Source organism: Motacilla alba, chromosome 5 (assembly GCF_015832195.1).
Source record: "Motacilla alba alba isolate MOTALB_02 chromosome 5, Motacilla_alba_V1.0_pri, whole genome shotgun sequence".
NCBI classification, from domain to species: Eukaryota; Metazoa; Chordata; class Aves; order Passeriformes; family Motacillidae; genus Motacilla; species Motacilla alba.
This window is the reverse complement of record NC_052020.1, coordinates 497,422-513,611: the sequence shown is the minus strand read 5'-3', so window position 1 is coordinate 513,611 and position 16,190 is coordinate 497,422. Positions and strand designations below refer to the sequence as shown.

The 16,190-nt window shown below is 45.8% G+C and overlaps 1 protein-coding gene across 1 annotated transcript in view; it reads left to right on the top strand.

Annotated features, from left to right (window-relative positions):
* Positions 1-3,969: 3,969 nt before the first annotated feature.
* The window catches only part of PARVA (parvin alpha), a 64,908-nt gene continuing 52,687 nt past the window's right edge, over positions 3,970-16,190 (top strand). Inside the window, exon 1 of the mRNA XM_038137840.1 lies at positions 3,970-4,261. Within this exon, the coding sequence (XP_037993768.1) occupies positions 4,126-4,261 (136 nt within the window). The 5' untranslated portion in view covers positions 3,970-4,125. The remainder of the gene's footprint in view (positions 4,262-16,190) is intronic.

Below are 16,190 nucleotides of genomic sequence, written 5' to 3'. Positions count from 1 at the left end.
CTAAAACTGTCTCAAGAAGGACAGTTGTAAATGCAAGTATACTTGGCCCAGTTTTTATTAATAACTAATTGATGTAACAACGTTACCAAAAGTAGTGAATACCAGGATGATGTTCCCATTTTACCAAAAAGTTTTAAACCCACTTTCTTCCCTCTGAAGCTTTCAAATTATTAATTTCTGTGGCTGTTTGCAACATGTTATCTTTAATCTTTCATGTACATTTATCCTCAACAAATCTTAATATCTGTTTTGCTCCTTGATAAACAACAAAAATTCATTGTAGGTTTTTAGAATCTGGAAATACTCTCTTACTTTTATAAAACTATGTTATTTTTTTATATTATTTAAACAGAATATTCTTCTACCAAAGAAGCTAGAGTAGAAATCATAGCTGTGCTTTAAATTCCAGCATATGAATACACCCAATCCTAATCTCACCTTGTGAGCTGGAAAGAAATTTATCCTCAAGCGTGAGCTTCAGCTGATGCTGGCAATGAAAATTTGGAGCCCTTTTATCCTTGATACGATGCTTTCTGCTGTTGTAATGCAGCCACACTGAGATGGTGTGGAAGCACCCTCTCTGCTCAGCAGGCCCCTCTACTGTGCTGTTAACTCAGGGAGGGGTGGGCACGCTCAGCAGTTCACCACCCAGAGCTGGCAGGCCAGCACAAGGCTCACTGCAAGTGCCTGGGAAAATAAACCGTGTCGATTTTGGTCTAGTTCTCCTCCTCCTGAAGTCAGCAAAGGGTGCTCCTGTAGGCAAGCACAGCAGTAGCAGCAAGTTGATAAATCACTTTTAAAAATTCCACTTCGGTTCTTTAAATGACCGAATGGTCAAAAGGCTGAAGCAGAGCTAACCCTAGGAGAAAAATGTGAGGGGAATGCTCAAAGGCAAGGGGATGATTTATTGCACAGTCTTAACCATCTTGGCTGCTCTTTCTTGCTAGCCTAGCCCGTGGTTGGGATATTATATACCTTGCCTCTTCTGTTTCATTGGGAAAGCAAAACTCTGCTCCTGAGCATTCTGAGTCTCATATTAAAAGAAATAAAAACCAGCTGTGCATGGACAGATATGCAGGTGAATAGGGATTATTTGAAGGGTGGAGGGGAGGGGACTTAGCCACCTTTTATTGCCTGGCAAAAGTACACATGTGAGCAGGATACAATTAATTTGATGTAATGTTTGGCTCATCTGGCCGAACAAGGCGCTGACAGGGAGCGTGGTGAGAGCTCTCACGGTCTGCTCTGCACTCCTCTGTGCCAGGTGCAGCAGGGCTAGCCTGCTGGCTGCTGTGTCCTGTGCTGGGCTTGTGGAGCACGATCCTGGAAGGATTCTATGGCCAAATATAGAGCAGAGCAAACTCCCTCCCCACAGCTGCCATAACTCAGACCTTGCGAATACCTATGATGCCTTTTGTGATGAACGCAATATTAATTGAAGGCCGTAACTTAGACCTTGTGCATATCTATGAAGCCTTTTGTGATGAATGCAATATTAATTTAAGGCTATATGTTCATATCTATTCCTACATAAAAAGAAAAAAAAAAAAGGAAGCATATGTAATTCTAAGTTTAAGATACAGGGGGAAAATTTCAAAGAGAAACTCAAAAAGAGTTTCAAAGAGAAACATCACAACTGGAAAAATACTGCAGAAATGTTACACACAAAGAACTGCACATAAATCCTGAAAGAAATCCCAAAATCAAAACTTTAAACTTAGGGTCTGGCTGTTGCTTTAGCATCATTACTTAAAGCACACAATATGTGAGTTTCCAGATCTGATCAAGTTCATCTTAAATGCTTTGTTTAATTTAATTTTTTTCCCCTCGTGATGCCAAACTCCCGTAGTTCACAAGGCTATCAAATAAGTAACACTGTATTTAGCATTAATTTACATATGCTGAGTGTTGAGAAATAGGAAAGGTTCTGTGTCTTTTCTCAAGAGTTTTGTGAGGGACTTGGCAAATGCATGTTGAATTCTGACTACCCTGCACTGCACAGCCCGGTAGCCATTGCTCTTTGTGAGGCATCTGCCTTGTTCCTTCTGTATTTACCACGAACACAGGGGTACGAAGGCAAGCGCACTTGTGCTTACCAAGATGTTCTCTCTTCTGCTGTGCCCTCAAAATCCTATATTGACATCTGTGTACAGTCATTTGGCTCCAAATGGAGATTCAGCTGGGTCACTACTCTGTGTGTAAACAGCACAGATTTACAGGCATGTTTTTAAAAGTGCATGGTATGTGTATTTCTCCTTTTGAAACTGTCTTTTATCCTGTTCTTTAAAATGCTGCATACACTGTATAGGCAGCACTTCTGCAAAAAGAGAATAATGTGTGAAATTCAGGCTGGAATTCAAAGACAAGAGGCCTGAGACAATAACTGGTGCTAAAAACCAGAGAGCAAATGTAAGGAAAGGATTGTGCTAAGCCTTGGGCTCATTCCTGCTTACAGCTGATGGCAGGATGGATGAATAGAGGTTTTTTCCACGGCACACACTAACTGCATGCAACAAATAGACATTGATGTCTACCCCTCATCAGCTAACCAATGTTACCAGCTTGTAAAAACACAACAATTATTAGCTGATTTAGAAATATCCTCATGGTAATTTCATTTCACTTATTATGCCTAATGGATAGCTAGATATTTGCATGAAGTGTGTGTGGCTTTTTGCCTGAATTGTTAATCAAGTGATTAAGTGGTAAGTGAAAGTAGTGCATCCAGATGACATTAATGCTGTTCCACTCCTGGATGCCTCCTGAACCAGTCACAGCAAATTATCTGTTTTAAACCTCCCTTAAGCTGCTCATCTGCAAATCAAAGCAGGGTTGGTATAGGCAATCTATCATGTTAAGTCACCTTTCCTTCCACAGGCTTTTTATACTGGTCTGCCTACAACAGCTGTTTTGTTTTGTTTTGTAGAAGTGGATGTGACGATGCCTGCCGCTTCTCACCACAGACAGCTGAAAACTGCAGGCAGAGGAGCTTTGCAAAATGTTATCCAGACTGAAACGTCTGTAGTGAGCTTGAACTTTAACTTGCAGGAAACTATTTAGTGACACTTTATTACTTCATAAGTTCTTTGGCGTGCCCAGATCTGGGGCCTCCAACACAAGAGAGATGAACTTGATGGAGCCCGTCCAGAGGAGGCCAGCAAGGCACTCAGAGGGCTGGAGCACCTCTCCCATAAATACAGGCTGAGAAAGCTGGAGTTGTTCAGCTGGGAGAATGCTTCGGAAGACCTTGCAGCCTTCTGGTACCTAAAGGGGGGTTAGAGGACAGCTGGAGAGGGACTTCTTGCAAGGGCAGGTAGTGACAGAAGAAGGGGAAATAGCCTTAAGCTGAAGAAGTGTAGGTTTAGACAAGATATTAGGAAGAAATTCCTTATTGGGAGGGTGGTGAGGCTCTGGAACAAGCTCTCCAGAGAAGCTCTGGACACTCCATCCACGGAAGCGTTCAAGGCCAGGTTAAATGGGGCTTTGAACAACCAACTCTAATTGAAGGTGTCCCTGCCCATGGCAGTGTGTTGGACACTAGATTATCTTCAAGACTCCTTCCAACGCTGACGGTGACTCTGTTTTCCTATCGGTGCCGCGCACAGGATGTAGGAACACCTGCTGGCAGCCGTGACCCTGCCATCCTTCAGGCCCCTCACCTCGGGGTAGCTGCGGATGAGCTGGACCGTGCGAGCCCCGGCACGGCGTCCACAGCCACCCTCACCCTGCGGCACCCGCGTTACCCGGCCCCTCCCGCACCCCCTGCCCCGGCTCTCCAGCCCCCTGCCCCGATGTGCCGGATGGAGCAGGGGCGAGGCGGAGGATGGAGCAGGGGGCGAGGCGCTGCCCGTGCCCCGGCTCCGTGCGGGCCCCCAGCCCGAGCGTGCCCCAGCCGGGAGCCGCCGGGGCCACCGGGAGCCGAGCGAGGCGAGCGGGCCCTCCCCGGCGGGAGGGCGGGCGGGAGGAGGGAGGGAAGGAGCGGGAGAGCCGGGAGAGCGGAGCAGGAGCTGCCTCAAATGCTTGAAATAATTCCGCTTCCGTTCAGAGCCGGGAACAGCCTCCCACGGCAGCGGGGCCTCGGAGCCGTCCCGCTGCTCCGTCCGCAGCGCCGGCGGCTCGCCCAGCATGGCAACCTCCCCGCAGAAGTCCCCTTCTTCCCCCAAGTCCCCCACCCCGAAATCGCCCCCCTCCAGAAAGAAGGATGACTCCTTCCTGGGCAAGCTCGGCGGCACGCTGGCCAGGAGGAAAAAAGCCAAAGAAGGTAAAAATTAACAGGTTCGCACGTTTCCTGGGAGTTACCTTACTATGTGGGGGGGAAGGAAGGGAGGAGACAGGGGGAGAGGAAAAGGCTCTGGGGAGCGGGAGGAAGGGGCTGGCGGGGAACGACGTGCGGGGTGGGGTGGGCAGGCGAGCGGCGAGGGAGGAGCCGCCCCGGCCCTGCCGGCACCGCGCCGGGGCCGCTGCCGGGGCCGCTGCCGGGGTCTGTGCCCAGTGTCTGTGTGCGGGGCCGCTCCCCGAGCGTGTGTGCAGTGTCTGTGTGCGGTCCGTCTGCGGGCCCGCCCGGGGAAGGACGGAGGGAAGCAGCGCTGCCCACAGCGGGCCGGGCGGCCGGCGGGCCCCGCAGGCCTGGGAGCGCACGGGGATTTTTTTTCCCTCAGCGGGACTTTTTTCCCTCAGCGAGATTTTTTTCCCTCAGCGGGATTTGCCTCGGCAGTTGGGGTGCGGAGCCCCGGAGCCCCGGTGCCGCGGCCGCCCGCAGCCCGGGCCGTGTGAGGCGTGGGGCGGTGCGCGGGTGTGCGGGGGGGTCAGCGCGCAGCGCTCGGTGCAGTGCACACACTGACAGGGCCTCCAGAGCCAGCAGAGATCGTTCCTTCCTCAGCGGCTCGGAACGCAGTTGTCCTTGTGCTGGGCAAAATGCTTCTTCAGAACCTTTACAGAACGCCGAGCGTGTACGGCAGTCTGGTTCTTTGCCCGTACGTGCGAATTAATACCCACCCCCCGCTGAATTTTCCTGTGTGAAATCCCGTGAGGGAGAGAGAATTGCAATTTAACCTCGCTCGCCCATCGTTTTCACAGCGGAACTTAATTTAAATATGATGCAAACAGAGCCCACGTAACAGTCACTTTAGAAGGGTTTTTCAAGCAGAATTCATTGCTTGTGAGTGTGAGGAGGGGTACGAGGCTCAGCAGCCCCCTGCTCCTCATGTGCCCGCGGGGAGCCAGACACGCAGTGTTTCAGAGCAGCACCAGGGCTGGGGACCAGGATGACGCCGCTTGGGAGAGTACAGCTCCTCATTCTGTGACTATCACGTCATCTCTCTGGGATGTACGGCCTTGCTTTTCAATTAAATCCATGTTGCACGATTGTGCTCACATTATTTGGCTTTTTCTGGTCATTGCAGATGGAGCAGATGTTGATGAAATAGTAAAGAATGACAGCTCCATTAATTAGCTACTTTTTAAAATTACTCTGTTAGAGTATTTGTGACTATTAGCAACATGGAACTAGCAACAATCTTCCTTGGCGAGTCCATGTTGTAGGTATGTTTAGAGTTCTTTAAGTAAGCCTATTTGTGGCAGTTTGAGTCCAGTATATTCTTGTTAGTACTGTTTTGACTACTAAATGCTTTTTTCCTTAGTGACAGATGTCTGAAGTCACAAATCTCCAACAAACTGTTAGAAGCAGCAGTTACTTTTATCCACCATCTTGTAATCTTACACAAAGATGTATCCTGTGAAATCATACTTCTTCTCATTAGTGTATTACATTTATTGATTAAAACCTGCACCTGCCATTTCATTATCGTCTATACTTTTGAAATTTTGAAACTGCATTGTCCTTGTCTTTTGTGTTTCCCAATTTTCTAAGGTCTACCTAAAAATAACTGGTTTAGAGAGCTGGGGTTTTTTTATTAACTTTGTAAGGACTGTTATTTCCTGATGGACAAAAATGTATTGTGTTAAATTCACCTTAGTATCCTTTTTACTTGCGTGTATCTTTTGTCATATTTCTCTGGTGGAAGCATATATAGAAGTGAAATTGATAGTATGCTGTCTTATCTTTCTGTTTATTGATTTATGGGTTTTAACACATTCAGGTGGCTTAAGGCTTACTGTGCAGCCTGTACTCTTTCTTACTTCCTAATTTTTTCTCTACTAAAAATAAATACAAGTTTGCAAACTATTAATGAGCATTGTGCCTTGCTGGCTGTGGCCCACATGGGTTCCATCTTAAGTTGTGCTGGTTTTTTTGTAGGGCTCCAGGTGTTTTTGAAGCCTAGCTAGGAATTTCAGAGGTCAGACTGCTTGTTCATCTAGGATCTGAGCTCTGGTCGTTTTTCCCTGCTTTCACCAAACTGTGGCAGGTTTCCCGTGGAGGTGGGTCATGGTGATAGGAGTGCACGTGGTTATTCAACTGCTTACACACAGGATGCATGGGAAAATGTTCAGTACAAGTCAGGATAAAGGAGGGACACCTGAACATTTCCATGTCTTTCAGCTGGTGTAAATTCTGCTGTTACATAGAGGATGGAAACATACTGATTTACTCCAGTGTTTTACCACAAGGGCTAAGAACTGGTGGTTTTTAATTACGCACAAAATGTTTTATCTCTTGTAGGGACTGTGCTGGTTACACTTTAGTACCATCTCTGCTCTTTGTGTAGTTACCTGTTGTAGGTGATGCACCATTACATCTCTGTGAGTTTTGTATTTTTGTCATCAACAGGTGTTTTGATTGTTGTCAGAACTACATTTTTGTGTATTGCAACAGCAGAGCCAGTGCCAAAATGCTTCACCAAATGAAAATCCTGTAGGATCTGAAGTGACTTCATGATGAAGAGTAATGCAGATTATTTATGAAGAGAGTAAAGGTTATGTAGTTTTAGGTGTAGCAAAAATAGTTCATAATACAACACAAAATGCAATTTCAGTATTGACGTTAATTTATATGCATAAATGTATATATATATATATAAAATATATAGCAAACCTTTGCTTATGCATTTCAAAGTTCTTGGCAATGGTAAGAGGTCCACCAGTGGAAGAGGTGAGGGTAATTTAGACAAGTGAAGTGAATTCTCTAATATCAGAGCACAAGTTAGTGACTAAAACAAAGCGAGTAACCGGAGATACGTGAGCTATCACACAGGATGTAAGCAGGGATTAGTCATACCATAAGACATACGTTAATATGGAAAATACATTGCCATTAAATATCAGAGAGTATTTGATAAAATCTGGAATTTGGAGCTCAGATTTGTTTATGCTGGTGTCATGTAGAGCCGTAGTCTGGTTTGCATTTACAGCATCTCATCACCAGTGGTGTAATTCCAGGATGAGAACACTGTACTTTGGTCTTCCCTGTGAGAGCATCTGCAGCTGCATCTTTAAATGGAGCGTACATTCTGTTAAGGTAGCAAAATTACAAATTAAGTATGTTTGGAATTAATTAAATTAGCTTTTTAGGCTGTGAGAGAATTGTGAACAAAGACTAGAATACTTGACAGCCCGGCTGCAAACTGAACTGCGGTGTGCAATAGTTGTTTGTGGTTTTTAATGAGGTTCCATCCCCTTCTTTGCTGAAAGGCATTTAAAGACTGGCCACTCCATATATGCTAGTGAAGGATCCCAGTCCTTATCTGTCAGGAGTTCAGATATATGGTGGAGCTCATCATGTGAGCAAAAAAAAGCCCACAAATTAGATTTTTTGTAAGCTTGTTACTGTGTTCTAAACAGGTCTTTAAACACGTGTAAGAAGAGAACAAAATGGCCTTTTAAAAAAGGTTGGGCGGGAGGGGGATTGTGTTATCTAATGAATTTTTCATGGTGGATTTAGTAAGGTCATGTGTGATTGTCCTCCTTGAATTTTCCTGGCCTGGCAATTACAAACACAGAAAATTTGCTCCCCCTAATAGCTTACCTTAGTGTAGAATGTAAAGAATTGGCCCCTGACATGCTGATAAATCTGTGACACATTTGGGTACAGAGAGTGAAGTTCAGAATTGCCTAAATTGCAGAGGAGCAGATGGGAAACAGACAGCTTGAACCCGTGGATTTGGTGGAGAGCAATTGTATGGGCTCAGTCAGTTTGCCAATTGATGTGACATCAATTTCAGTAATTTCACTGCTCTTCTGCCTCTTTTATTTGGGGTTGATGGGCAGGAGAAAGAATGAATTTTCTGCTGTTCTCACAATATTTCTTCTTTTTCTGTTTGTCTTGTTTTGATTTAATTTTGGTATGTGGGGTAGGCAGTGTGCCTCAGTGCAGAGTATGTTAACAGTGTAAAATACTGTAAATTCTGGTGGGTTTTGATAATAACCTTAACTTTCTTAATCTTTACTTCATGTATTTTACTTAATCTTCATGTATTTTATGGAATAATGTGAAATCAGAAATATCTAAGAATACAGAGAGTAAATGTAGGCTGATGAAAGCTTTTCAGGTGTTTTACATAAAATGTTTGTCTTTCTTCAATCCATGAGTGAAATGCTTTGCTGTGGGGCCCACTGACAGAAAGATCATGTCTTGGTCTTGCTCTGGGCCTTTTCCAATGAAATAAATTTATTTCTTGATGTAGAAGAAGTGTTCTGCTAGATTTTAATTGACTCATTTTTTGGACCTGTTTCTGCAACTTACATTGCAAATGTCTAGTTTTTGTGTCAGTAGAGTTCGTGCTTGTCTGTTTCTTGTGTGAGTGGTTCTAGGCTGGCTGAAACACTCAGCAGGCTTTTCTTTTCCTCTGCTCTTCCCTGATGCTGTATTTAAAATCAGGAGCTGGAAGAACTGATGTGTGTCCTGCCATCATATTTGCTGATGTATGGCATGGATGATGGAAATGAACCACTGGGTGCTAGTTTCATACTGGTGCTTAGAGGATGGCTTGGTGTCTCCTGTGAAAAGGGAGACGTGGGAAAGGCTTTATTGTCACTCTTATCAGTGCTTCTCCCATTCTGCCCTTCACTGCACACAGCAGTACATCACCCCTAGGCTTCTAGTGCCATCAGAGTGGCTGAGCAGCTGGTTTTGCTGTCTGACATGGACGTGTTTCTCCACCAGCCTCACTGCAGAGCAACTGCAGTGTGCTCTGAATCTTTCACCTGTATTCTGTGCTGCACATTTGTGTCCCTGGTGACTCTGGGCAAAACCTGTTAGCATCACCGCTGAAGGAATTACTGCCTTGGAGCAAGTTCTCCTAAGTAGATAAAATACTTCTCTTCTGTGGAAGGAACATGGACAAACAGGAAAATGGAGGGGAGGTCCACTTGCTTTGTTTGTTGTCGCTTCACTGCTGCAGGCCTTCTGAGCACACGTGCAGTAGGAGAGAAACTCCTCAGGAGGACAGCACCCGGGTGTTGTGGGTGTGCTTTGAGACCCAATTGTCAGGGCATTATCTGGGGAGGCCTGTGCTGGGGTGGTGGAAGGGATTGCTCGATGGAAAGGAAGAGAGTTGCCTCTGAAAGCTGAACACCCTCCTGTTGCTTGGGCTGGGCTGGCCGTGACCCTGCAGGTGCAGTTCTATTGTATTTGCAGGGAGCCCCGTGGCAGGGAGGAATGATGAATCTGACTCCATGCTCTCAGAAGGCTAGTTTATTATTTTATGATACTATGTTATATTAAATAACGCTATACTAAACTATACTAAAGAGTACAGAAAGGATACTTACAGAAGGCTAAAAAGCTAATAATGAAAACTCGTGACTCTCTCCAGAGCCCTGACACAGCTTGGCACTGATTGTCCAGAGAATGAAAACAACTCACAGCAGAACCCAATGAAACAATCACCCGTGGGTAAACAATCTCCAAACACATTCCACATGAGCAAAACACAGGAGAAGCAAATGAGATAATAGTTGTTTCCCTTTTTCTCTGAGGCTTCTCAGCTTCCTAGGAGAAAAATCCTGGGCGAAGGGATTTTTCAGAGAATGTGGATGCCACACAGCTCCCAGGGATAAATGTGGATGGCAGCTCTGCCTGCCTGGGGCTCTTCAGCATCTGTCCAGCTGGGCCCTGCCCAGGTGGAGCTTTCCTTGTCCCCCCCTTTGTAATGGCCTCTGGCTCCAGTTGCTTCAGGGAAAGACGGGAAAATATTGTGAATATGTTTCTGAATCTCAAAAACAAAAGATAATCCTAAAATTATTATTAAAAATTCATTGTTTCAACCAAATATTTGTGCAGGGCTCAGTCTGGTTGTGCTGGGTCCGTGTGTTTCACGTACAACTCAAATCTGCAGGAAGGGGTGAGTCCCAGGTGCCAGCTTTTTTGCCAGACAGGTTGTTGAGTGTACATCCAGAGCTAGTCATGGTAGAGCTGAGTGTGTGCACGCCTGCTTTACATGAGTGCCTCCCAGCAGGTGCAGAGGGCTTGGATCACACAGGTACGGGATGGTGCTGGCAGTGGTGAGATTAACAAAGCACGGCAGTGCAACCTCTTGAGTGCCAGGAGGAGGCAAAGGAGCCCGTGGTGGTGGCTCACTGGGGGCAGGAGGAGCCATGCATGCAGTGAGGGGATGTGTGTGAAGGGAGCACAGAGCCAGGCTGTGCATGATTATTTTCTGAAACATACTGCTGTGAGGTGTTTTGGATGCCAGAAATGGTTTTTAAAAGGAATGGGGCGTGGGGTCTAAAAGTGAGTCTGTGTGGATCTTGTATGTCTCCAGTGCCCATGTGTGAATCACGTAGGCCATCAGAGACATCTTGTGTTCAGAAATCATGAAATACCTGTTGTGACATGTTGTTAGCATTATGAAGCTGTTATGAAGCTTATACCAAGTGCTGTTGGTTTGCCCTTTCCTGTTAGCATTGGCAAGAAGGCATTTCTGCCAGGTACCAGGGCCCCGGGCTGTGATCTCCTGTTCTGACCCAAACAGAATTCTACTGTTCTCTGACTACCTGCATGAGGCCAGCAGAGCCACTGAACTCTGTCTTTGCATTTGACTTGCAAAAGCCTAAATTACGTGGGCAAGTCAGCTGCTGCAGAAGTATGCCTTTTATTTCCTGACTTTTTTCCCATTTAAATAATTCCTTCATCATCTGAGCTGAGGTTTCAGCTAAAAATAAACATGCAGTGAACAATTGGTTGAAGGCCCTCCAGTGCTTTCAGATTACAGGATGGAGCCATGGAAAAGAAAAGAAAAAACCACAAAACAAAAAAACCAAATCCAGCTAGGGACCAGCTCAGATTGAAGCAGTTTTGTTTCAGTGCTAATTTTTCCTTTACATCTCCAGATTTAAAACATGCATTCCCTTAGATCATCCTCATGAAAACATATATCCAGTTTGCAGAGTGAAGGTGGATATAATCAAGTAATGCTGTAGAATAAATATGAGGTGCTCAACGGAGGATAAAGTTTTCATCCTCAGTGAAGTGAGTGAGCTGTCAGGAGAATCTGGATGGAGTTTTACAGCTGTGATATTTCCCATAGCATTTAAAGGAATCTGCCCTGAAGGTAAGAGAAGACCTAGAGGCCAAGACCGGCCAAGAGAAAATTTCTCACTGGATTTACATCTTCTGAAACCCCTCACCTTAAAGGCAGTTTCCTGTAAGTACAGGTCTGTGCTTCTGGAAGTCTCCCTTGGACAGAATCTCTGGGATGTATCTTAATTTTTATTTTCTTTCTTTAATGCCTTTCACAACCATTAAATGGTGCCCTCCCTGCAGAACAGTTTAGTACTGGCCTCTCTGCCTTTCTCACGGAGATTAAGATAAGGACAGTCCAGTTTGTTTGTTATGTCACTGTATCTGAGATCAAGTGCTTCCTAATAACTTAATCCAGAGTTCTGCGGTCCTTTTCAGCAAAATGCTGGTGTTGCTGTGGGTGAAATCAGCAGTTGCAGGGACACAGTTCTTCGTGAAGCGAAACTTTAGAAAGTCAGTGGTTGAGGTGTACCTAAAATTGTGTTGCTGTCATGGTTTGAGAGGAAGTGAGTTTTTGGGAGGTGGTGGTCAAACAGATAGGTGCTCAGATGTGAATATTGGCACCTGGTTTGGCCATTGAGGATATGGATACGCCTCTGAGAACACAGGGGTAAAAGCAAAGAACTCCCAGGGGAACACTTTCTCTTGGTTCCGAAGGATGGAGAGCTCAGACCTCCCCTGCCCGGCTTCGGGCTGGGTGGGGAGGAGAAGCCACGAGGCTGGAGGGAGGTAGGCCGGAGCCTTGGGCAGAGAAGGGAGGTGAAGGCCCCTGGCCCCGGCAGGACAAGAGTGAGTTCCCCACTGAGGTGGAAGGGTGGAAGAACTCTGAGAGGCATCGGGCAGCCCCCCTTTCCCAGGAGGGAGAGAGAGAGAGAGAGAGGTGCCAGTGCTACCTTGAAATTTGATAGCACTGGCCTGGCCGAGAAGGAGAAGGGGGGCAGCGAGAAGAGTGCCCGGCAGGGCCAGCGTGGGAGTTCTGGATGAGTAGAGACTGTGATTTTAACCCTTCAGTGGGATGATGGAAACCTTGCAAATGCTGATCCTCCGGGAGCTGAATGAGAAGAGAGATAGGGATAAAATAAGAGGAAATACGCAAGTGTGATGCAAGCTGTGCAAGTGAAGAATGACTGAGAGAAGTTGAGAAGAATTCTAGGTGGGAGGAGATGATGGAGTGGCCTTTGGCTGGACTTTTCTTGTATGGCCATGGACAGAACCTTTCCTATAATACAGAGACTGCATTTTAGGGGGAGGCGGTGGCTTGGTGCCAAAGGAGTGATGTGAGCGGAGACGACGGGTGAGGAGGTGATGGTGCTCTCGAGACCCCTCGGCCCCAGGGGGTGAAATATTGGGGGGAACTGGTGTCCCAAAAAGGTGAGAGACTGTCATTTTCTCCTGGAACTGGGCAAAGCATCCTTGAAAAGGGAACCCTAAAAGCAGCTCTGGTCCATGTGCAGTGGTGAGAGCACTGAACATGGAAGGAAGAAGTCACGGAGGTGATGCTGAGTGACGTGGAAACACAGCTGGACTCGGCTGTGTTTCCAGGGGGAGCCTGTGGCGCAAGGGAGACTCCTCTCTCCTTGATGAAATGAGAGGTGATTGTCGGAAGGGTGGAGATGGACTAAGAGTTGATTATTTTTAGGGTAATGGACTGGTAAAAATCTAAGGTTTTGTTTTATGCTGTGGGAAATTGAGTGGGGGGAGGAGAAATGTTTTGAAAGGTTTCCATTTTGCTCTCTGTGTGTTCATTTTATTATAGTTGTAAGATAATAAAGTTTTTTCCTTCTTTGTTCACAAGTGGAGGCCTGCTTTGCTCTGTCTCTGATCGCATCTCACAGCAGATACCAGGGAGAATATGTCTTCATGGGGGCACTGGCATTGCGCCAGCGCCAAACCATGACAGTTGCCCACACCAGTTCCTGTTCAAATACAGTTGTTGTATCCCTAACAATAAACAGTTTTATCAGCTCAGCCCCACAAGAAGACATCCTGAAAGCCCGTTGGCACTGCAGGAGGTGCAGTCAGCGCTGTGCTGGAAGCAGTGTTATGCCGTGTTGCCTGAGAGAAGATGAGCTGCAAGGCAGGATATTGTGCAGTGCTGCACATTTTCACTTGCAGCTCTTCCAGATGTGGGGCTGGGCTGGGGCTGAAGGTGTAGCTTGCTCTCTGTGTGTTCTGTGTGCCTCCTCCAGCTCGTAGGAGTTCCTGTGCTGTTCCTGTTTGTGTGGCTGTAGTTGGAGCACCGAGTAGCAAAGCCTTGCTCTCTACATGTATCATCATGCATTTTCTGCTTGGAGCGCTAATCGTTACTAATAGATAACGTTATTTGGGTTGAATACCCTTGTCCCTGTTGGAATTGGGTGTGTATGTGTGTGTTGAGTGCACCAGTGAGTTAATTCACTTTAGTGACCAAACTGAAATACAAACAAAAGATGTCTTGGACCAAAAGCAAAATCAGATCAATAGCCTTTTGTGAATCCTTAGTGTACTCTGCAGCTACCCCTTGAAAAGCTGTGCTCAGGCCAGGGAAAACCAAGGGCCAGAAAAAACCTAGGGATGTGACTGGTCAAGAGTGAGTTGTGCTGGCAGAGCTGTATTAGGAAGATTAGCCACCATCTGTTCACCCAAATCCTGCACCTGCCTCTAGACTGTACCACTGTTCATCAAGCAGTGATCTTTCTCAAAATACTAAAGAATTGCAGGGTGAAATAACAAAGTTCTACAGTCTCCCAAATGCTCTGGTTTCCTTTCAGTTTTGTAGTAGTCCATGGGAAATAACTGCATGAAATGTTCTGATCATACATGTGGATTTAACACAAAAGGTCCTGACATAGCAATACTGCTCTCCTTTTAATCTTTGCACTTCCCTTCCTGACTTCTTATTGATCTTCGTGTCAAGCAGCACACAGTGTTTATGTGGTTGACAATATGATACTTTTCTTAGATAATTATTTTTCTGAAAGAAAACTCCTGGAATATGAATTTCTGTGAGTCATTCTTGGTAGTTGCAGTTCTGGTTAAGTCCCTCTGGCTTCTCTGATTCCTGCTTAGCATAGAGCTGCTCCTGTTCTTTGCCCTTCCAAGGGAGTGGTAGAGTGGTATGTGGCACTGATCCAGTGATGGGTGGTATTAGCCTTTATTCGTAGTGAAACCTATGAAATCCCACTTGGGAAAAGGGACTGTAGGAGGAGAGGGGGTGCAACAATTGTCAGTGAGCACTGTTCCCCATCAGAAGATCTGGGCAGAGACTCTGGTGGAGAGAGAAGCAGCTCAAGCCCAGGACTGATTTCCCAGATATAAAAATACAATCTCACACTGCAAAAGCTTTGAAAGAATAAAAAATTCCAAATGCAGCCTGAGCATTGTCATTTCCTGAATATTCCTTTAACATAAGGTTGATAATTTTTTAATGAAATACATGTTCACAAGAGAAAAAGTCTGCCACCACATCTATCTAAATCTCCTCGGGAGTTACCAGCTCTTTTCCACTGGCCGTGTTTCTTTGTTCATCTTCATACGGTGCTTTCCCGTGTTCCCATCTACTAAAAGTACCCCAAACTCCACGTGACCAGCCATGGTCCCCTGTCAGACAGCATGCAGGTAATGATTGCTGGCTTCTTTCCTGCTAGGATTAAGCACTCCAGCTCCTCCTTCACTGCAGAGGGAGCACTGAAGTTGCTCCTGATGCCGGGGCCGTTTCTGGGTTCTGAGAGGTGCGCGTTACTGTGTCGGTGCTGTCGTGCCATTGCACCTGCAGCTCTTGGGCCCACGCTTGATGGTTTCCCTGGAACTGCCGTGCAGATGGCCTGGTGTTGGATGATCACAGGGCCGTGGCTGAGCACCTTCCTGGCCCAGGGACGGGCGGGTACCACCCTCGGCAAGCACCTGGACAGGGCGCAGGCAGCCTGCCGAGCACATGTGCTGCAGGGCCGCGAGTTAAGGTCAGAATTTCCTAGACAAGAATGCCTAAATTGCTGTGCCCTACTTACCCAACTGTGAGCTGGATTAATGAAAGGGAGAGTTTAGACAGAGTACATTTAGAGTTTAGACACTGGGTACATTTAGTGGGAGAAGAGATGTTTTCTTTTGTATCTGTACAGGTGGTCCTTTTGAAGCGAGCCAAAATAAGCTTCCTCACCTGGGTAACGGCCTGAATAGGTTGGCAGGGTGTGAATCCATTTTCAACACATGTAAAGAAAAGTGTAACAGTTTGCCAGTGCACAGCCTTTCATTTATTTTTTTTCTTAGCAGGTTTTTTCTTTGGCCACTGAGTTAGACTGAGGCCTAATTTTTTTTTTTTTTTTAACCGTAGGCAGTTCTAAAGTAGCAAACTATTAATAGTGAAATATTGGTTTAGAAGAACACTAATGCACAGGGGATTCTAGAGCAAACGAGGCAATGCTGTCAATGGTTCAGATTGTTCTTAATTACAATAATGGCATTATAGGAGCTGCAGTTGCTGTTGGGCACAAAAGAAGATAATGATAATGTCAGAGTGCTCAGAGTAAATGCAGTATAATGTATTGCAGAGCTGAATTCAAAAGATGATATGCCTAACTTGTCGTCAGAGTGCATGAAGAAGAAGAATGGTAAAAGGTCAGAACACTTTTTGTTGTAACTGTGTAGTTCAGGGGTTTGGATTTTGTGGTTTGTTTGGGGGTTTTTGTGGCCTGTGCTTTCAGGTTTAAGGAGAAATGTCAGGTCTCATCTGTTTAAATGATAAGTATTAATTTTATTTGAAGGTGTGATCACATCTGTCCTACTCACTTGGAATAAA